The 24,062-nt window shown below is 37.0% G+C and overlaps 1 protein-coding gene across 3 annotated transcripts in view; it reads right to left on the reverse strand.

Annotated features, from left to right (window-relative positions):
* Window positions 1-24,062, reverse strand: part of SCP2 (sterol carrier protein 2) — a 164,205-nt gene that overhangs the window by 61,195 nt on the left and 78,948 nt on the right. For all 3 annotated transcript variants that reach the window (XM_012534485.3, XM_033435492.2, XM_049699950.1), the window contains one exon: window positions 20,260-20,367. In XM_012534485.3, coding sequence (XP_012389939.2) covers window positions 20,260-20,367 — 108 coding nt within the window. The remainder of the gene's footprint in view (window positions 1-20,259; window positions 20,368-24,062) is intronic.

The raw sequence follows: 24,062 nt of genomic DNA on the forward strand, positions 1-24,062 counted from the left end.
TAGGAAAATGCAAATTAAAACCACAAGAAGATGCCACTACATACTGATTAGAATGGCTAAAATTTAAAAAGCTGACCATACCAAGTGCTGACGAGGATGTGGAAGAACTAGAACTCTCATACACAGCTGGTGGGAAGGCAAAATAGTATGACCACTTTGGAAATCAGTTTGACAGTTTCTTTTTTTGTTGTTTTTTTAAATTAATTTATTTATTTTGGCTGCGCCAGGCCTTAGTTGCAGCATGTGGGATCCTTTAGTTGCAGCATGTGGACTTCTTAGTTGGGGCATGCATGCAGGATCTAGTTCTCTGACCAGGGATTGAACCTGGGCCCCCTGCATTGGTAGCGTGGAGTCTTACCCACTAGACCACCAGGGAAGTCCCCAGTTTGACAGTTTCTTAAAAGTTAAACCTACTTGGGCTTCCCTGCTGGCACAGTGGTTGAGAGTCTGCCTGCTGATGCAGGGGACATGGGTTCATGCCCTGGTCCAGGAAGATCCCACATGCCGCAGAGCGGCCAGGCCCGTGAGCCATGGCCGCTGAACCTGCGTGTCCAGAGCCTGTGCTCCACAACGGGAGAGGCCACAACAGTGAGAGGCCCACATACCGCAAAAAAAAAAAAAGTTAAGCCTACACCTGGCATGTGATCCAGTCATTCCACTCCTAAGTATTTACACAAGAGAAAATATAATCCGTGTTTATATAAATATTTACCCATGAATGTTCACAGTAGCTTTATTTGTAATAGCCAAAAACTAGAAACAACCTAAATATCCATCAACAATAAACATGATATATCCATACAGTGGAATACTACTCAGCAATAAAAAGGAATAAACTATTGATACATGCAAATATATGGACAACTCCCAGGCAGACAAAAAGAAAGATAACATACTGTAGAATTCCATTTATACAAAACTCTAGAAAATGCAAATTAATCTACAGTGACAGAAAACACTCCTTTGGGATGTAGGGTAGGAAATAGTGGGAAGGAGGGATTACAAAGATGTATATATGACAAAACTTTTGGGGTTGATGGACATGTTCACTATCTTGACTATGGTGATGGTTTAACAGGTGGATATATATGTCAAACTTATTAAATTGTACATTTTAAATATGTGCAGTTGAAGATGGCAGTGTGGGAAGATGCGGAGTTAGTGTCTCCCCACGACTACGGCAACTGTTGGCTGCTGGTGGGGGACTCTGACGCCCAAGGAGATGGGAGGAACCCCAAAGTGAACTGGTAGGATGTAGGGGGACTGAGTGGGGAGGAGAACTGGAGGCCAGACAGGATCAGTGCCCCTGAGGCTGGGAAGATCAGGAGAGGCAGGTGGGAGGAGCCATCCAGGAGAAAGGGGAGAGGAGCAGAGGGTGATTGCCCCGCCCACTGGGGCCCAGGGAGCCTGTTGAGCTCCCAGGCTGGTCCCCTGCCCTCCAAAGCCCCCTCCAGGCCGTGTGGGCCCTTGGGAGCATAGGAAGGAGGCCAGGGAGATCAGGAGAGGCAGGCGGAAGGGGCCCTCCCAGACCCAAGGAGCAGGAGAGGAGAGGAGGGCGTTTGCCCCGCCCACTCGAACCCAGGAAGCCTGTGGGGCTCCCAGCTGAGGTACCCTGCTCTCTGAGACCAGGGGTGGGAGGCACGCCTGGACCCCTTCTGTGCCTTGAGCCTAAGCCCCACGCCCCACATTCCCCAGGGCCTTTCCAGCCCTGTGGGTCCTAAGCATAGGCCCTGCCCACTACCCAAACCTCACCCTTGCTTAGGCCCCGCCCTCCACAGCCAAAGCCTTTCCCCCCTTTTTATTCTTTTCTTTTCCCTCCTCCTCTTTTTTACTATTGCGGTACTGATATACCTTCCGGTTGTTGATTCATCTATATTTTTTATTTTTATATTCTTTCTAACATACCTGTTAGTTTCCTAATCTAATTTTACTTTTTACTTTGTTATTGTTCTTTTCTTTTTTGCCACCCCACATGGCTTGCGGGATCTTGGTTCATGAACCAGGGGTCGGACCGAAGCTCCTCCAGTGGGAGCTCTGAGTCCGAACCACTGGACTAACAGAGAACCTCAGACCCCAGGGAATATTCATCAGAGTGAGATCTCATGGAGTTCCTCATCTCAGTACCAAGACCCAGCTCTACTCAACAGCCTACAAACTCCAGTGTTGGACGCCTCAGGCAAAACAACCAGTAAGACAGGAACACAATCCCACTCATTTAAATAAATTTAAAAAATGAGATGGCAAAAAAATATGTCACAGATGACTGAGCAAGGTAAAAACCTACAAGACCAAATAAATGAGGAAATAGGCACCTACCTGAAAAAGAATTCAGAGTAATGATAGTAAAGATGATCCAGAATCTCAGAAACAGAATGGAGGCACAGATTGAGAAAATACAAGAGATGTTTAACAAAGATCTAGAAGAACTAAAGAACAAACAAACAGAGATGAACAACACAATAACTGAAATGAAAAATACACTAGAAGGAATCAATAACAGAATAACTGAGGCAGAAGAATGGGTAAGTGAGCTAGAAGACAAAATGGTGGAAGTAACTGCCGAGGAGCAGAATAAAGATAAAAGATGAAAAGAATTGAGGACAGTCTCAGAGACCTCTGGGACAACATTATATGCACCAACATTCGAATTATAGGGGTCCCAGAAGAAGAAGAGAATAAGAAAGGGTCTGAGAAAATATTTGAAGAGATTACAGTCGAAAACTTCCCTAACATGGGAGAGGAAATAGTCACCCAAGTCCAGGAAGCACAGAGAGTCCCATACAGGATAAACCCTAGGAAAAATACACCAAGACACCTATTAATCAAACTAACAAAAATTAAATTCAAAGGAAAAATATTAAAAGCAGCAAGGGAAAAACAAAAAAATAATATACAAAGGAATCCCCATAAGGTTATCAGCTGATTTTTCAGCGTAAACTCTGCAGGCCAGAAGGGAGCGGCAGGATATACTTAAAGTGATGAAATAGAAAAACCTACAACCAAGATTACTCTACCCAGCAAGGATCTCATTCAGATTTGATGGAGAAGTCAAAAGGTTTTCAGACAAGCAAAAGCTAAGAGAATACAGCACCACCAAACCAGCTTTACAACAAATGCTAAAGGAACTTCTCTAGGTGGGAAATACAAGAGAAGAAAAAGATCCACAAAAACAAACCCAAAACAATTAAGAAAATGGTAATAGGAACATACATATAGATAATAACCTTGAATGTAAATGGATTAAATGCCCCAACCAAAAGACACAGACTGGCTGAATGCATACAAAAACAAGACCCATATATATGCTGTCTACAAGAGACCCACTTCAGACCTAGGAACACATACAGACTGAAAGTGAAGGGATGGAAAAAGATATTCTATGCAAATGGAAATCAAAAGAAAGCGGGAGTAGCAATACTCCTATCAGATAAAATAGACTTTAAAATAAAGAATGTTACAAGAGATAAGAACGGACACCACATAATGATCAAAGGATAAATCTAAGAAGATATAACTATTATAAATGTTTATGCACCCAAGATAGGAGTGCCTCAATACATAAGGCAAATGCTAACAGCCATAAAAGGGGAAATCAACAGTAACACAACCATAGTAGGGGACTTTAACACCCCACTTGCACCAATGGACAGATCATCCAAACAGAAAATAAATAAGGAAACACAAGCTTTAAATGACACAATACACCAGACAGATTTAATTGATATTTATAGAACATTCCACCCAAAAGTGGCAGAATACACTTTCTTCTAAAGTGCACCTGGAACATTCTCCAGGATAAATCACATCTTGGGTCACAAATCAATCCTCAGGAAATTTAAGAAAACTGAAATTGTATCAAGCAACTTTTCTGACCACAACACTATGAAATTGTAAATCAATTACAGGAAAAAAAACTGTAAAAAACACAAATACATGGAGGCTAAACAGTGCACTACTAAATAACCAAGAGATCACTGAAGAAATCAAAGAAGAAATAAAAAATACATAGAAACAAATGAACACAAAAACACAACGAACCAAAACCTATGGGACGCAGCAAAAGCAGTTCTAAGAGGGAAGTTTATAGCAATTCAATCTCACCTCAGGAAACAAGAAAAATCTCATACAAACAATCTAACCCTACACTTAAAACAACTAGAGAAAGAAGAACAAAGAAAACCCAAAGTCAAGAGAAGGAAAGAAATCATAAAGATCAGAGCAGAAATAAATGAAATAGAAACGAAGAAAGCATTAGCAAAGATCAATAAAACTAAAAGCTGGTGCTTTTTTTGTTTATCTTTGAGAAGATAAACAAAATTGATAAACCTTAGCCAGACTCATCAAGAAAAAAAAGGAGAGGACGCAAATCAATAAAATTAGAAATGAAGAAGGAGAAATCACAACTGACACCGCAGAAATACAAGGGATTGTAAGAGACTACTACAAATAACTATATGCCAATAAAATGGACAACTATGAAGAAATGGACAAATTCTTGGAAAGCTACAATTTCCCAAGACTGAACCAGGAAGAATTAGAAAATATAAACAGACCAATCACAAGTAATGAAATTGAAACCATAATTAAAAATCTTCCAACAGGGCTTCCCTGGTGGCGCAGTGGTTGAGAGTCCGCCTGCCGATGCAGGGGACACGGGTTAGTGCCCCGGTTCGGGAGGATCCCACATGCCGCAGAGCAGCTGGGCCCGTGAGCCATGGCCGCTGACCTGCGCGTCTGGAGCCGGTGCTCCGCAACAGGAGAGGCCACAGCGGTGAGAGGCCCACGTACCACAAAAAAAAAAAAATCTTCCAACAAACAAAAGTCCAGGGCCAGATGGCTTCACAGGTGAATTCTATCAAACATTTAGAGAAGAGCTAACACCGATCCTTCTCAAACTCTTCCAAAAAATTGCAGAGGGAGAAACACTCCCAAATTCGTTCTACGAAGCCACCATCACCCTGATACCAAAATCAGACAAAGCTGTCACAAAGAAACAAAACTACAGGCCAATATCACTGATGAACATAGATGCAAAAATCCTGAACAAAATACTAGCAAACAGAATCCAACAGCATTCCAAAGGATCATACATCATGATCAAGTGGGATTTACTCCAGGGATGCAAGGATTCTTCAATATACACAAATCAATCAATGTGATACACCACATTAACAAATTAAGGAATAAAAACCATATGCTCATCTAAATAGATGAAGAAAAAGCTTTTGAAAAAATTCAACACCGATTTATGATAAAAACTCTCCAGAAACTGGGCATAGAGGGAAACTACCTCAACATAATAAAGGTCATATATGACAAACCCACAGCAAGCATCACACTCAATAGTGAAAAACTGAGATCTTTTCCACTAAGATCAGGAATAAGACAAGGATGTCCACTCTTGCCACTCTTGTTCAACATAGTTTTGGAAATCCTAGCCACAGCAATCAGAGAAGAAAAAGAAATAAAAGGAATACAAATTGGAAAAGAAGAAGTCACTGTCTGCTGATGACATGATACTATATATACATAGAGAATCCTAAAGATGCCACCAGAAAACTACTAGAGGTAATCAATGAATTTGGTAAGGTTGCAGGATACAAAATTAATGCACAGAAATCTTTGGCATTCCTATACACCAACAATGAAAAATCAGAAAGAGAAATTAAGGAAATCCTCCCATTTACCATTACAGCAAAAAGAATAAAATACCTAGGAATAAACCTGTCTAAGGAGGTGAAAGACTTGTACTCAGAAAACTATAAAACACTGATGAAAGAAATCAAAGATGACATAAACAGATGGAGAAATATACCATGTTCTTGGATTAGAAGAATGAATATTGTGAAAATCACTATACTTACCTAAAGCAATCTACAGATTCAATGCAATCCCTATCAAACTACCAATGGCATTCTTCACAGAATTAGATCAAAAAATGTTACAATTCGTATGGAGACACAAAAGACCCCAAAGAGCTAAAGCAATCTTGAGAAAGAAAAACGGAGTTGGAGGAATCAGGCTCCCTGACTTCAAACTATACCACAAAGCTACAGTAATCAAGACAGTATGGTACTAGCACAAAAACAGAAATACAGATCAATGGTACAGGATGGAATGCCCAGAGATACACCCACGCACATATGGGCACCTAATTTACGACAAAGGAGGCAAGTGCATACAATAGAGAAAAGACAGCCTCTTCGATAAGTGGTGCTGGGAAAACTGGACAGCTACATGTAAAAGAATGAAATTAGAACACTACCTAACACCATACACAAAAATAAACTCAAAATGGATTAAAGACTTAAATGTAAGACCAGACACTATAAAACTCTTAGAGGAAAACATAGGAAAAACACTCTTTGACATAAACCACAGCAAGATCTTTTTTGACCCACCTCCTAGAGTACAGGAAATAAAAACAAAAATAAAAAAATGGGACTTAATTAAACTTAAAAGCTTTTGCACAGCAAAGGAAACTACAAACAAGACAAAAAGACAACCCTCGGAATGGGAGAAAATATTTGCAAATGAAGCAACTGACAAATCTCCAAAATATATGAACAGCTCATGTAGCTCAATATCAAAAAAACAAATATCCAGTTAAAAAGTGGGCAGAAGACCTAAATAGACATTTCACCAAGGAAGACATACAGATGGCCAAGAGGCACATGAAAAGATGCTTAGCATCACTAATTATTAGAGAAATGTAAATCAAAACTACAATGAGGTATCATCACCTCATGCTGGTCAGAATGGCCATTATCAAAAAATCTAGAAATAATAAATGCTGGAAAGGGTGTGGTGAAAAGGGAACCCTCTTGCACTGTAGGTGGGAATGTAAATTGATACAACCACTATGGAAAACAGTATGGAAGTTCCTTAAAAAACTAAAAATAGAACTACCATATGACCCAGCAATCCCACTACTGGGCATATACCCTGAGAAAACCACAATTCTAAAAGAGACATGTACCACAATGTTCACTGCAGCACTATTTACAATAGCCAGGACATGGAACCAGCCTAAATGTCCAGCGACAGATGAATGGATAAAGATATGACACATCTATACAATGGAATGTTACTCAGCCATAAAAAGAAATGAAATTGAGTTATTTGCAGTGAGGTGGATGGACCTAGAATCTGTCATACAGAGTGAAGTAAGTCAGAAAGAGATAAACAAATACCAAATGCTAACGCATATATATATGTAATCTAAAAAAAAAAAATGGTACTGATGAATGTAGTTACAGGGCAGGAATAAAGAGGTAGACATAGTGAATGGACTTGAGGACTTGGGGTGGGAGGGGGAAGCTGGGGCAAAGTGAGAGTAGCATGGACATATATACACTACCGAATGTAAAATAGATAGCTGGTGGGAAGCAGCACATAGTACAGGGAGATCGGCTCGGTGCTTTGCAATGACCTAGAGGGGTGGGATAGGGAGGATGGGAGGGAGGTTCAAGAGGAAGGGGATATGGGGACATGCATATGCATATGGCTGATTCGCTTTGTTGTGCAGCAGAAACTGACACAGTATTGTTAAGCAATTGTACTCCAATAAAGATCTATTAAAAAGATAATAAATAAATATGTGCAGCTGATTATATGTTGATTTTACCCCAAAAGAGCTGTTAAAATAAGAAAATAAAATATGGGATATATAGGCACGATATTCCTTCTCTGTCTTCCTTTTTCTTGTCAGGAGCAATAAAAGCCAGGGCCTGCTCCTAGCTATCTCTACCTGGCAATAGGTATCAAAAGTAAACATTCTCTCTCAGGCTCCATTTCTCCTGGCACTGAAGAGTGTTCATTAGAGTCTAATGATAAAACTTACCTCCCCTCACAACACAGTGATAATGTGCAAAATTCTGGGCAACGGGAATGAGGACAGGTCAGTGACCTCTAGGATATGATGAGAGATGAATTTTGGTAAAATGCTATTTAGGCTTTACTGAATTACTGACTTTTTAGAGTCAGTATTGGATTTAGGTTTTGTCAGTCATCATCCTAGAATGTACTTCTTTTAGTGACCCCTTATAGAGTACAAGAAGAGCCAGGCCATGGTTTGAGTATGTTAGGTCAGCTGGCTAAAATTCCATTTACTCTCACTTCATTTTCACCCAACTCCTTAAAACCCAAGTTTATAATACCTTTAAAGGTACTGAAACATGTTAAAAAAAACCCAAAAAAGTCACACAATAGAATAATATATGTACCATTAAAAATATTAAGAACTATGTGAACTCAGGAGGAGACATAATTCCATCCCCTTGGGATATTAGAGCATCTTAGAATTAGGAAGGATCTAAGAGTGTGTCAAATCTAAGGCCCTAACAGATGGGCAATTCCCCTTACAACATTCCCATCAAGTTGTTAACTTGTATTTCTCATGCACAGCCTCTGTGACAGGCAATATATGCTCTCAGGAGGCAATCTATTCCATTTCTGAAATGCCATGTTAAAAAGTTCTTTCCTGAACAAATATTGCACAATTCTACTTATGTGAGGTACTTAGAGTAGGCAAAATCATGTAGACAATTGGTAGGATGGTGGTTGCCAGGGGTGAGGGGAGAAGAGAATGGGAAGTTATTGTTTAATGGATACAGAGCTTCGGTTTTGCAACCTGAAAAGAGTTCTATGGATGGATGGTGGTTACAGTGACACAACAAGGTAGATGTACTTAATACCACTGACCTGTACACTTAAAATGGTTAAGATGGTAAATTTTATGTTATGTGCATTTTACCACAATTAACAAAGTTTCTTTCCTGCCACAGCCCAAAATCTACCTTCCCATGAATTCTTCCCAATGATCCTAAGTCTTCTCACACTAAACAAGTTTATCCCCTCTGCCCCATACCACCCTTCAGATATTAAAGGAGAAATAATTTATTCAACCCTCTTTAGATGTGCAACGTCTTGTATTGGGCACTGTTCAGGGTACAGAGACAAATGAAATATGGATCCTGTCCTCACAGCTCTTAGCCAAACAGAGGAGATTTTTTAAAAGGACATAAATAATTATAATATGCACTACACGCATAAATGTCAAAAGAGAAGTACTGAGAAAGTATAGCAAGAGTTCAGAAAAGGGAAAGATTAATTTATGGAAAGGATCAAGAAATCAGGAAAAGCTTCATAAGATAGATAACACTTGAGATCGACCTTGAAGATGGGCATTTCCACTGAGGAAAAGGGCACTGAAGTAGCGTGTAGTGGTTAAGAGCCTGGACCCTAAAAATACGCTGCCTGGGTTTGAATCCTAGTTTTTCTACGTTCTACCTTGGTGACTTTGGGCAAGTTACTCTGTGCCTCTACGCTCCTCTTTTATAAAATATAAAAAAATAGATGTGAGAATTAAATGCATTTGTACATGAAGAATACTTAGAAGAATGCCTAGAAATTAGCACTGTATACGTGTATTGACTGTTGCTATTATTGAGAAAACAGCAAAGCCAGAGTTTGTAGAGGTGAGAAGGAATTAAACACATCTGAAAAAAGCAAACAGTCCAGTTTAGTTTAAATATGCTTCCTCTTTCTACATCTCCTCCCCCCAAACCCAACTAGATATAAATGCTAGCATAGAATCTGACATGTGGTGGGTATTTAGTAAATCATCACCCCCCCCCCCCATTCTCCTTTCCCTTTTTCCTTTCTTCATAGTTCTGGTTTGTGCTTTGCCTAAGGCACCTATATTCTGCCTTGGATTCTAATCATTTGTGTTACATTATCTGCCTCTTGTATGCTTCCTTAGGGCAGTGGTTACCTTGTGTACCCTAGCCCTAGTTCCTAAACCTGGTTGGGCATGAAAAGCTCTTGGGGGAACTTTATAAACACATAAGCTGTTTGGATCAACCAGGCTTAGGAATCAGAATTTCTAATGGTAGGGCAGGAATACATATTTTTTAAAGCCACAGGGGATTCTGAATCAGTCCATCAGTAGACACCATATTTGAATACCAGTTACCTACAGCACCTAATGATAATGTAAACATACAATAAGAATTTATTGAACTTTCATAGGCTGAAAAATGGAAGATCAGGACAGAAAACGAGGTTGAAGCCTCACTGGAAAGGCACTAAATGCCAGGCTGAATTGATATAAAAGACCAAACTAAATAACCAACTTTCAGCTTCAAAGCAACAATCCCTTATTAAGAGTTTTATCTCAAAAGCACTTTCATGCCCTTTCAGTAGACCCCAGACACTAATATGCATTTTCATAAATCAGAGATGGCTAAAAATGAGCTAAAGTCAAATTTTACTTATTCATTTTAAACAAACATTCAATGCGTTGAACAATATATGTGAAAGAATTTTAAAAACTGGAATAAAATATGATACTATTATTTGGACACTAATTTGCTTTTTGTCGTATGACAATTGCAAAGTAAACCAAAAAAAAAAAAAAAAAAACCCTAAGGTTTATTGTGATTTTTCTAATTGGAAAATCCAAAAGGAATTCATGTTTTTAAACTGACAATGAACAAAAGACCATTCAATTCAAATGCATAAACCTCTTTCTCTTCTATTATAAGTACCATTATGGAAGTTAGAAGCTTTTTTTAACCCGGACCGTAACAAGTTAAAATCAGAAACCAGTATTATGGAAAGTTAATTTTAAAGCTAATTCTCCAATGCTGAGTTCCCAGCAAAGTAGCAATATCATACAATTAAAAGAATACCATTGGTAGAAGAGAACCTTAAACCTTCCCCACCCCACCTTAACATGTTTTGGAAACACTTACTTGACTGTTTTCTGATTTTCTCAGAATCCTATTGCAGTTTGTTATCCAAGTAACTAGGGCAAAAATATTTAAACAACTCTGAGCTGTCATTCTGATATATTTTCTAGGAGTCTGAATTCTTTCTTGGGCTCCAGCTAATGGCCACGTGTCAGATTTACTTGAAATATATCCAAATCCTCAGAGTGTAGCAAGTAAACATTTACTCTTCAGTAATTCCTCATTTTATGCAGACTACCAATAAAGTCATCAAGATTTATAAATTTTCCTCCCAAAATGCTATACCACCATTAAACACTATCCCTCAAAGACTGATAAGAGGAAAATGTTACCAACAGTGTAGACTCAAATATTGAAAAGAGTTTTCAAAGAATACTGCAGAAGGTACGAGTCTCTCTTTGAAGTATTTAAAAATTGGACAAATTCTACCTTCCTGGGTGTTTTAGGTTAGTTTTTTTAGTGCCCATGGGAAAGAACTGGATGACCTATCAAGATTGGCAAAATTGTCTACATTTGATTTTTAAAAATCCAACGTTGACAAGGTTGTAGGAAAAAGCACTCTCATACGCTGTTGCTGGGAATGTGCATTGGTATAATCTTTTTGAAGAAAATGGGGCAATATCCATCCATTTTAAAATACGTACTATCCTTTGACATAGGAAGTCCACTGTTTGGAATTTATCCTATGGGTATACTTGAAAAAGTATGCAAAGACACAAGATGGTTAGTGCAACATTGTTTGTAATAACAAACTTGACATAACCTATATGTCTATCCATAAGTGAATCACTAGGTAAACTTCTTGTAATCAGAATACTATGCAGGCATTAAAAAGAATAAAGACTAGCTATAAGTGATAATACAGAAAAAATTTTAAGATGTAAGCAAAAAAGCAGTCTACAATATGATAAATATACACATATACAAACATACATTCAGAAAGACTATAAATACATATATACATATGTATTTGTATAAGCATAACAATTTTTGGAAAAATACAAAAGAAATTTTAAAAGGGGTTGACTCTGAGGAATAGAACTAAACCTAAGGAGAAAGAGAAATACTTGTTAGATGTTAAAATTTGTCCAGCACAGGGAACTCTACTCAATTCCCTGTGATGACCTATGTGGGAAAAGAATCTAAAATTGAGTGGATATATGTGTATGTATAACTGATTCACTTTGCTGTACAGCAGAAACTAACACAACACTGTAAATCAACTAGACTCCATTAAAAACTAATTTAAAAAATGTTAAAATTTGTCATCCAGCTATAATATTAAAAAGCATATGACAACCCTTTGGAGCACTATCTGGCAGTTTCTTATAAAGGTAAACATATGCTGCCCTATGACTCAGCAACTTCACTCTGAGTTACTAACCCAAGAAAAACACAAAAAGTATGTCCACAAATAGTCTTGTACAAAAATATTTATAGCATCCTTATTCATAATACCCCTAAACAGAAAAGAACCCAAATGTCCATCAACAGAAAGATGGGTAAACAAACTGATATATTTTAACAATAGAATACTATTTAGCAATAAAAAAGAATGAACTCCTGATACAAGAAAATTTTTGATAAATCTTACATTCTACTGAGTTAAAGAATCCAGACACAAAAGAGCACATATACACACTATACTGTGCCATTTATATGAAGTTCAAAGATCAGCAAAACTAATCTACCATGATAGAAGTCAATAAGTCTTAGCTTGGTTGGGGGGCAGGGTTGGAGAGTTAGAGTGGGGTGATTGAGGGAAGTTGGAGATTTACTGGAAATAGATACAATGGAACTTTCTGGGGTGATGGAAATGTTCTAATGTCTTGTTTCGGCTGGTAGTTACATGGATGTACCCAATTGTCTAAACCAATCATCCATTTAAAGATTACAATTCAATGGTTTTTAGTATATTCAGAGATATGTACAACCATCACCACAATCAATTTCAGAGCATATTCATTACCTCAAAAAGAAATTCCATACTCTTTAGCTATCTCTCCCAATCCTAGGCCACTACTAATCTGCTTTCTGTTTCTACAGATTTGCCTATTTTGGACATTTCATATAAATGAATCGTGTAATATGAGGTCTTTTGTGACTGCCTTCTTTCACATAGCAAAATGTTTTCAAGGTCCATCTATGTTGTAGCATGTATCATTACTTCATTTCTTTTATGGCCAAAGAATATACCATTGTATGAATATACGACATATTGTTTATCCATTCATCAGTTGATGACAGACATCTGGGTTGTTTCCACCTTTTGGCTACTATGAATAATGCTGCTATAAACAATTGTGTTTTTGCTAGAACTGTGCATTTTATTTTATGAAAATTATACCTCAATTTTGAGAAAGAATATGGATATGAAAAATCATATCGTTACAACAAATCGTTATTTCTGAGTGTTTTCGTGGATGACAGAATAAAAATATCTCGGAATGGCCAACAAGTCAATTATAATAAAAACATGTTCTTTCAGGGGAGAAAAAAGTTATGTGTCAATAACAACAACTAACTGAAATGTCACATTCATCTCCTGATGAAAACAGAAGTTTCCTATATGAGAGTGAGGAAGCTGTCTGAAAGGAGAATTTAAATCACTGTCTCAAATGCAAACCGTAACTCTTTAAGGCTTCAATGACCATACCATAGAAACATTTATTATCACCCTGACTACATACCATTAGCAACAAAATCAACACTGAAGTATGACCTCATTCTTTTGAGGGATAAAGGAAAAGGGTTAGTCTATTTACCAAAGGCAGAGCATAGTATTAAAATAATGTCTGTGTAGTATTGGGCACAATATTTACATAGTGAAATTGGTGCCTTGAGGCTGTCATACTAGAAGGAAAATTATTTTCTTTACAAATTAACAATCTTCTTTTCCTGAAATGGTTATAAATTATTTTACATACTGAGATACAAACAAGTGCTTTATTACTAGCAACAGTTAACTGGATCCATTTTGGCTTTCTTTTGTAGGAATGGTGGGAAGAGAATACTAGCAATTATTGTTTTTCTACTCTGTTTTGGGGACTCACATATTTACTCATTTGATCCACAGCACAACCCTATTAGGTAGATACTATATTTTATTCCTATTTTACAGATAAAATGACTAGGCCGAAAAGAGTGAAGAGGTTAAGATCAAAGCCATGACTTCATTCATATAGAACATATACCTGCAACTGAGGTACACCCTCTACGTATCCCTTTCCAGTCACAGCCACTACTCCTAACAGTTTATCTGCACTGCTGTTGCTACTTTCTCACTTCTAATTCTTTCCAAATTCCCATGTGCTTCCGTGCAAAACATTTCACTAAAATTGCTTCAAGGTTCCCAATGACTTGATAATAGCCAAATCCAAAGAACACTCTTCACTCTTTATCAATCTAACTTTTCTGGCCTGACCTCTAACTTTTGAAACATTCTCCTCCCTTGGATAACGGACCATTTCTTCACAACATTCTTAAACGTCTCTTCTCCACCTACACCTCTAATTTTTATACTCCTTAGGGTTTTATACTTGATCTTTGTGCTGGGTGGATGTGCCAACATGGTATTCCACATAATATTTCTCTGATTAAGAAGCTCATTTAACAGCCTAAATAAATGAAATGCAGGAATAGACTCCTGCTTACAGCGTGCACTGGGCTTACCATGTATTCTATCACCCTGAAGCAGTTGGTCTGATAGAATAATGTAAAAGCCTTTAGAAGACTCAATAATGGTGCCAGCAACACTTTGCAGGGCTGGGGAAATATCCTCCAAAATGTGGAACATGGGCTTCCCTGGTGGCGCAGTGGTTGAGAGTACGCCTGCCGATGCAGGGGACACAGGTTCGTGCCCCGGTCCGGGAAGATCCCACATGCCGCGGAGCGGCTGGGCCCGTGAGCCGTGGCCGCTGAGCCTGCGCTCCGCAACGGGAGAGGCCACAACAGTGAGAGGCCCGCGTACCGCAAAAAAAAAACGTGGAACATGCTCTGAATCAACGATGCTGTTTCTCCATAGCCAGGATACAAAAAGGATCAAAGGATAGAAAAGGGAGCAGTTCCTCTCACTATTATCCTAAATGATCCACTAACAACATTTTATTTGCCATTCCTGAAACTTTGGGCTCTGCTGGTTTAGAAGTCTTAGACAAAACAGTGATTACACTGAACTGGAAGCAGAGACTGCTACCTGGACACTTAGGGTTCTTCATGACACAGAACTAATAGGCAAAGAAGGGGATTTATTGACTGGGGTGACTGACCTGATTATCATGGGAATATTGGGTTGCTACTATATAATGAGGACAAAAAGGATTAGCTTGGAACCCAAAAGTACTATGGGGTGCCTCTTAATACTCTCATGTCTTGTAATAAAAGTTAGTTTACTACAATAACCCAAAGAAGCAGGACTGCTAACAGCACAGGCTATTCAGGAATGAAGGTTGAGTTTATTGTACCAGATGAGAAACTACAAATGAGGTACTTACTAAGGGCAAAAGCAGTATAGAATGGGTAGTGAAAGAAGGAAATTACAAATACCAGCTATCACCACCTACAAGTTGCAGAAATAAGGACTTTAATAGTGACAAGTAGCAGAAAAAGGACTTTAACAATTTAACAGGACTATCTTCCTTGCTTTGACATAAATATATCTGTATATATTAACCAAATTGCTTTTGTTTTCCTGTCTTCCATTATCTATCATCTAACATAAATGTATGTTAACAAAGATTAACTTTTTTTACACTTTCCTTTTTAGGGCAGTTTGAGGTTCATAACAAGATTTAGTAGAAAGTACAGAGATTTCCCATATTCTCCCTGTCCCCACTACGTGCATAGCTTCCCTCACTATCAACATCCTGTCCCAGAATGGATCATTTGTTACAACTGAAGAACCTACATTGACATATAATTATCACCCAAAGTCCATAGTTTACATTAGGGTTTGCTCTTGGTGTTGTATACATCTAACAAATGTAAAATGACACATAGTCACTATTAAAGCATCAAAAAAAACAGTTTCACTGCCCTAAAAATCCTTTGTGCTCTACCTAGTCAACCCTCCCTTCTCCAACTGCTGATCTTTTTACTGTCTCCATAGTTTTCCCTTTTCTAGGATATCATATAGTTGGAATCATAGAGTATGTAACCTTTACAGAGTGGCTTTTTCACTTGGCAATAAGCATTTAAGGTTCCTCCATGCCTTTTCATCACTTGATAACTGAATTTTGGGGAAGGGCTGAATAACATTCCATTTTCTGGATGTACCACTGTTTATTTATCCATTCACCTAACGAAGGACATTTTGGTTGCATCCGAGATTTGGCAATTATGAATAAAGCTGCTATAAACATCCACGTGTAGGTTTTTGTGTAAATAAGTTTTCAACTCATTTGGGTAAAGGCCAAAGGAGTACAACTGCTGGATCCTATGGTAAAAGTATGTTCCATTTTGTAAGAATCTTCCAGCATTTGGTGGTGTTGCTGTTTTGGATTTTGGAGATTTGAATAGGTACGTAGTAGTATCTCATTGTTGTTTTAATTTGCAATTCCTTAATGACATATGATGTTGAGGATCTTTTCATATGCTTATTTGCCATTTGTATATCTTCTTTTTTTATATATATTTTATTTTATTTATTTATTTTTGGCTGCGTTGGGTCTTTGTTGCTGCGCATGGGCTTTCTCTAGTTGCGGCGAGCGGGGGCTACTCTTCCTTGAGGTGCACGGGCTCCTCACTGCAGTGGCTTCCCTCATTGTGGAACACAGGCTCTAGGTGCGCAGGCCTCAGTAGTTGTGGCTTGCAGGGTCTAGAGCACAGGCTCAGGAGTTGTGGCACACGGGCTTAGTTGCTCCACGGCATGTGGGATATTCCAGGACCAGGGCTCGAACCCATGTCCCCTGCACTGGCAGGCAGATTATTAGCCAGTGCACCAGCAGGGAAGCCCCTGTATATCTTCTTTAGACAGGTGTCTGTTTGGATCTTTTGCCCATTTTTAAATCAGATTGCTCATTTTCTTACTGTTTACTTTTAAGAGTTCTTTGGGGGCTTCCCTGGTGGCACAGTGGTTGAGAGTCTGCCTGCCGATGCAGGGGACACGGGTTCGTGCCCCAGTCCGGGAAGATCCCACATGCCGCAGAGCGGCTGGGCCCGTGGGCCATGGCCGCTGAGCCTGCGCGTCTGGAGCCTGTGCTCCGCAACGGGAGAGGCCACAACAGTGAGAGACCCGCGTACCGCAAAAAACAAAAAAACAAAAAAAGAGTTCTTTGTATATTTTAGATAATAGTTCTTTAGCAGATGTGTCTTTTGCAAATATTCTCTCCTAGTCTGTGGCTTCCCTTCTCATTCTCTTGAACTTTAGTCTTTTTTAATCCCTCTATTCCTCCATTATTTCCTTCTTTTGTGTTAAATAGGTATTTTCTAATGTACAATTTTACTTCTTTGTCATTTCTCTTACTATGTATTTTTCAGTTATTTTCTTAGTGGTTGCTCTAGGGATTACAATTCACATTTTAATTTATAGCAATCTAGTTGTTCAAATTAATACTGACTTAATTTCAATAGCATACACAAAAAATCTGCTCCTATATAACTCTCTTCCCTCCTTCCTCCCTTGTGTTATTGTCATACAAATTATATCTCTGTGCATTGTATAAAGCAACTCAGATTATTGCCCTTTATAGTTGTATTTTAGATCAGATAGGAGGGGGGAAAATGTGACAAACAAAAAAATACACTTATATTGTCTTTTATATTTACCAAGGTAGTTACATTTACCAATGCTCTTTCTTTCTTCATGTGCTATTTCACTGTCTAGTGCTCTTTCATTTCAGTCTGAATGACTCTCTTTAAAATTATTTCTTATAGGGGAGGTCTGTGATAAATTCTCTCAATTTTTTAAATCTAGGAATGTCTTAACTTCTTCATTTTTTAAAGGTAGTTTCACTGAATACAGAATTCTTGGTTGGCAGCTTCTTTCATCACACTGCCTTAATGGTTACAGAAGATAAATCAGAGGTTAAGTCTTATTGGGGATCCTTTGTACGTGATGAATCACTTCTCTGTTGTTGCTTTCAATACTCTCTTTGTCTTTTGCTTCCAATGGTTTGATTATGTGTCTAGGTGTGGGTCTTTTTGAGGTATTCCTACTTGTTAAGTTTCTTGGATATGTATATTCATGCTTTCTCTTCAAGTTTAAGGAGTTTATCAGTCCTCACTTCTTCAAATATTCTTGCTGCCCTTTTTTTTCCTATCCTCTCCTTCTGGGACTATTAGTATGTATATGTTGCTACACTTTGCTAATGTCCCACAAGTCTCTGAGGCTCTGTTCATTTTTCTTCATTCTTTTTTTTTTTTCCTGTTTCGCAGACTGAATAATATCAATCGACCTATCTTAAAGTTCACCAATTTTTTTCTTCTGCCTGTTCAAATCTGGTATTGGGCCCCTCTAGTAAATTCTTCATTTCAGTTACTTTTCTCCTCAATGCCAGAATTTATTTGGTTCTTTTCTATAATTTCTATCTAGTAATTGATACTCTCTGTTTGGTGAAACATTATTATACTTTCTTTTACTTCTTTACTATATATAAAGAAGTAAAAGAAAGTATACTTTTATACCTTTACTTCTTTGAACATACTTAAATAGCTGATTTAAAGTCTGTCTAGCAAATATTTGGGCTACCTCAGTTTCTATGGACATTTCATTCACCAGCTTCTTCTTTTAAGCTTTTCTTTTCCTTTGGTTAATTTGTTGTTTGCTCCAGTTGTTATCGGCATCTCAGGCAGCTATGTTGTTAAACAGTTGTTGCTGATTGTTCTTGACAAATGACTCTAAGGAAAATACTGTTTACACTGGACAAGTTCTCTGTCAGGTTACATAAAGACAAGCTTTTTGAGACTGGTTTACCAGGGAACTTCCAGACAGGTCAAATAATGACAAGTCTCTGAATATGGGGCTTTGAAAGAGCTCCAACTCCATTTTGACTCCTCCAGTGCTGGGCAAAATGCTAGTTTTCACCATGATTGCAGGCTGTTGGTTTTCAAGGCTACCATGGAGCTGGAGAAAGAACTGTTACCAGAGCAAGTAAAAAATGCCACAAAGCTTGCTGTTCTTACAGAGAAAACGCTGTTGACTTGTTTTTAATAAATGCTCCCCCAGATCGCTGTAAGCCTTTGGTTAATTTCCAAAGTTCTGAAAAAGTTGAGCTTGACAATTTTTGCAAGTGTTCTTGGTAATTTTATAACAGAGTATTTTCAGATGTGGTTATTCTGCCAGTCTCAGTAACATCACTCTCGTTCACCTCATTTTAAGATTACTTTTAAAGACATTAAATTATTTAAAGCAATAATAATAGTATATTGTGGGGTTAATAATATATTTAGAAGTACGTGTATGACAATAATAGCACAAAGGATAGGAGGGGGTACATGGAAATAATCTGTTGTAAAAATCCCATACATTATAAGTGAAATTGTATGACATTATTTGAAGGTAGACTACAGTAAATTAAAGATGGATGTTGTAAATCCTAGAGCAAACACTAAAAAAAAAAAAAGAGAGAGAGAGAGAAAAAGAAATAATTCAATAGAAGAGAGAAAATAAAATACTAAAAAATACCCATTAATAAAAGATATTATGAAAAACAGAAAAGAACCAAAGAACAGACAGGACAGAAAACAAATAGCAAGGTGGCACATTATACTGCAACTGTATGTGCCTTTCTACCTATCTCTCTCTTATGCTCTATCTATGTATACCCATTTTCTCTACTAGATTATAAACTTACCTAATTTAAGTGATAAACAGAAACAAGCCAAAGTTAATTGCTGTAATAAATACCCTATAAATTCTAACTTCTCTATTTTGGAATTTATGATAATTTATAAAATTTTACTTAATATATAAGACACTATGAAAAAATACAAAACTCACCTGTCTTCATAAAATAAATCTCAGAATTTTAGTGCTAAATTATTTCAGAAACCACTTTGTACAATTTCATTTTACAATTAAGGAAACTCATAGTGACTAACTGACTGATAATTAATCAAAAGCATCACATGGCCAGTCAGCAGTAGAGCCATAGTAAAATTCTTATTTCATATCTTTTAGTCCAGTTCTCTCAAGAGAAAAAAATTTCTATGCAACACCAACCACATATGCAACTATATATAAATAACATGCTTATTTCAAATGATTCTTATCTAGCAGATCTAGAAACATCTTGTTAAGTTGTACACAAACTTTAAAATAATCAAACTTTTTAAAATGCCTATTGTTGAATTTAGAGTTTCAACTAATTCAAATTCTCATCAATTAATCAAGATTATTGAACTATACTATACTTAGCGAAAATCGAAGATACCGTGGCTAAATAATCATTTAAAACACTCGCTACCAAAATCAGAGAATACAATCATTCATTCAAATCAATGACCAAATCATTCACACTTATGCCAAAAATGACTTAAAAATTATAAAATCTGTGTGTATTATTACCTGTAGCTCCAAGTGGGTGTCCCTTTGAAATCAATCCACCACTAGGATTTATGACCCACTTTCCTCCATAAGTATTATCTCCTCTATCAACCAGTTTCCCACCTTGACCTATAGAAGGAAAAATAATATCCATAAATGTTAAAAATAACATCAGAGCAAATGATATGTTTGTTTTTTTTAAACTTACAGATAGCCAAGAATTTCTTGGAGCAAACATTTCTTGATGGCTCAAACTAACTTCAAATTGATACAAGCACTTCTAAAAGTGAGGTAATAAATATTGAGTAATAAAAGCTTATATTTTCAGAACACTTCCTGCATGAAACAAAGCTCCTATTAGCTCCTAAGAGCTCTCTGCTTCCAAAATTGCTACAAATATAATCGAGATTCAGAGAACCAGAAGAAAAGCATCGAAATAGATACAATACTGTAAAATAATATTAGGTTTAAAAATTCATAATTTTGACAAAATATTCATTTCCATTTCAACTGTACTATTACATTCTATATAAATATTCTTAGTAAACAACAGGGGGGAGAGGGACAGAAAAAAAAGAGCGTTTTCATGAAATGAAGGAAAATGACTGAAAATACCATTGAGCATAAATGTAAGCTTAAAAGAAAAAAATTACATCACATGCTTGGCAGCTTCAACATTCCTATCGATTCCCTGGTCATTCTTCCAGGTGGTTAAGAAGTAAATAAAAATGCATGTACTGTATAAAATATTCTTCCAGATGATATTTCTGGTAATGAGAGGTGGAATCTCCAAATGGTGGTGGTGGTGTTATCAGAGGCGGATAATAGCTGTTACGTACTCACTCTGTGTCAGGCCTTGTTCTCATTATTTTACGTATATTTACATAATTTAATTTAATCCTCAACCCTATGAAGTAGGTACTATCATTCCCATTTTACAGATGAGGAAAGAGACACATAGATATTAAGTAACCAATCTAAGGCCAAAGTAGGGGATCTAGAATACTCAGGCAGCCTGGCTCCATAGCCTGTGTTCTTAGCCAACACATTTTATTGCCTTCAAAAACAAGAGCGTTCCTCTACTGGCAAAATGAAACATACTAATCACAGAATTTGAGATGACTTAACACTTTTAATTTGACTTTAAATCTAGGTTGTAGATTAAAAACCATCCATTGAGACATTCTTCTATTTTTTGATATGTTTCTAACATAGAACCTGATACAAGGCTCTAGTCATAACAAGTAAACTATCTGCTATTACTGCTTTCATATTGTTAAATATTGTCACTGTACTGAGTAATAGCAGACTGAACACGAACCGACCCCAAGAAGTGAATAATTTACTGCATGATTTTCCGTAATACATACAATCCTATGAAGTATCAGAATATTCCACTGGCGAATTAACATTCCAGAAGACCTGCTTTATAAGAAATGCTAAAGTAAATTCTCTAGAAAAATTTGGATCAGCAAGAAAGAGGAAAGAACAACAGAAATAATAAATATCTGGGTAAATATAAAGGACTTTTTTCCTCTTAAGGTCTTTAAAATATGTGCAACTATTGAAAACAAAAATTATAACACTGTCTTTGGGGTTTTTTTAATGTACATAGATGTAATACATATGATAATTTAACATAAAGGTGGGTATAAGGCAGAAGGGAATTGGTTAATGGACGTATATGTTTGCAAGGTTTCTACATTTTATGTGAAGTGGTACAATATTAATGCTAAGGAGACCCCTATAGCAGTGGTTCTCAGCCCAGAGAAATTTTGTCCCCCAGGGGACATTTGGCAATGTCTGGAAACATTTTTGATTATCACAACTGTGGGGGCAGGTACTACTGGCATGTAGTGGGTAGAGGGCCAGGAATGCTGTGAAACATCCTACAATGCCCAAGCCCCACAAAAAGAATAATCTAGCTCAAGTGTCAACAGTATTGAGGTTGAGAAACCCTGCAACCACTAAAACAAAACAAAACTAACCAAAAACTAAGCTAAGAATAAACAGATATGGCCAAAAAGCCAATACATACTAAAATGTCATACTAAAAATATTCAGATAATCCAAAAGGCAGCAGGTGAGAGAGAAAACAGAGTAACAAAAAACAAAGGGACATATAGAGGAAACATAATAAAATGGTCAACCTAAAGCCTACAATATAAATATGTAATTACATTAAATGTTAATGCTCTTTAAATCACACTGCCCAACAGAAATATAATGCAAATCACATATGTACTTTAAATTTTTCTAGTATATATTTTATTTAATATATATTTTATAATGTTTAACCCAATATATCCAAAGTATTTTCATTTCAAAATGTAACCAATATAAGGACTTCCCTGGTGGCACAGTGGTTAAGAATCCACCTGTCAATGCAGGGGACAGGGGTTTGATCCCTGGTCCAGGATGATCCCACATGCTGTGGAGCAACTAAGCCCGTGTGCCACAACTACAGAGCCTGCGTTCTAGAGCCCACGCACCACAACTACTGAAGCCCACGTGCCTAGAGCCTATGCTCTACAACAAGAGAAGCCACCGCAATGAGAAGCCCGCACACTGCAACAAAGAGTAGCCCCCGCTCGCCGCAACTAGAGAAAGCCCGCACACAGCAACGAAGACCTAACACAGGCAAAAATAAATAATTTTTTTTTAAAAATGTAAGCAATATAAAAAATTATTAATGAAATACTTTATATTCTATTTTTCATATTAAGTCTTCAAAATCTGATGTGTACTTCATACTTACAGCACATCTCAATTTGTACTAGCCACATTTTAAGGATTCAATAACCACATAGAGCTAGTGGCTACTGTATTAGACGACACTCTGTCAAACACTCCATTAAAAGGCAGAAACTGACAAAGTCGATAAAAAACAATACACTACTGCCTACAAGAGACACACCTTAAATAGACAAATAAATAAGTAAATAAATAAATAAATAACCCAAATATGTCGAAAGCAAACGGATAGAAAAAGATATATCATGTAAACAGTAAGCATAAGAAGGCTGGCATGCTATGTTAGTCAGATAAAAGACACTTCTAGACAAAGAATGTAACCAGAGATAAAGCAGAATGTTTCATAATGAAAAAAAACACAACTCATCAGGAAGACATAACAATTATAAATAAGAGAGCCTCAAAATAAATGAAGCAAAAACTGACAGAAATAAAGAAAGAAATAGTTCCACAATTGTAGTAGGAGATTCTAACACCCCTCTCTCAGCAAGTGATACAGCAAGTCAAATAAATTAGTAGAGACACAGGTCTTAAAAATTCTATCAATCACCTTGATTTAATTAACATATATAGAACACTACATCTAACAACCACAGAATCTGCATTATTTTTCAAGTGCATAAGTTCACCAATATATACCATATGCTGAGCCATAAAGTAAATTTCAATTCATTTAAAAGGATCAAAATCAAACAAAGCGTAATCTCTGACTACAGCAAAATTATAATAGACAGCAATAACAATAAGATACCTAGGAAAATTCCAAATACCTGGATATTACACAGCGCACTTCTAAATAATTACAGGTCAAAGACAAAATTAGACATTAAAGGGAATTTTTAATATTTTGAAATAAATGACAATGAATATATCAAAATCTGTGGAATGCAGCTAAAATACTGCTTAGAAGAAAACGTATAGCTTTACATACTTACACTAGAAAAGGAGAAATATCTAAAATAAATGATCTGAGGATCTATCATAAGAAACTTAAAGCAAAGCAAAACCAAACAAAAAAAAAGTAAACCCAAAGTAAGTTAAAGGAAGTAAATAATAAAGAGCAGAGATCA

Source organism: Orcinus orca, chromosome 1, assembly GCF_937001465.1.
Source record: "Orcinus orca chromosome 1, mOrcOrc1.1, whole genome shotgun sequence".
Lineage (NCBI taxonomy): Eukaryota > Metazoa > Chordata > Mammalia > Artiodactyla > Delphinidae > Orcinus > Orcinus orca.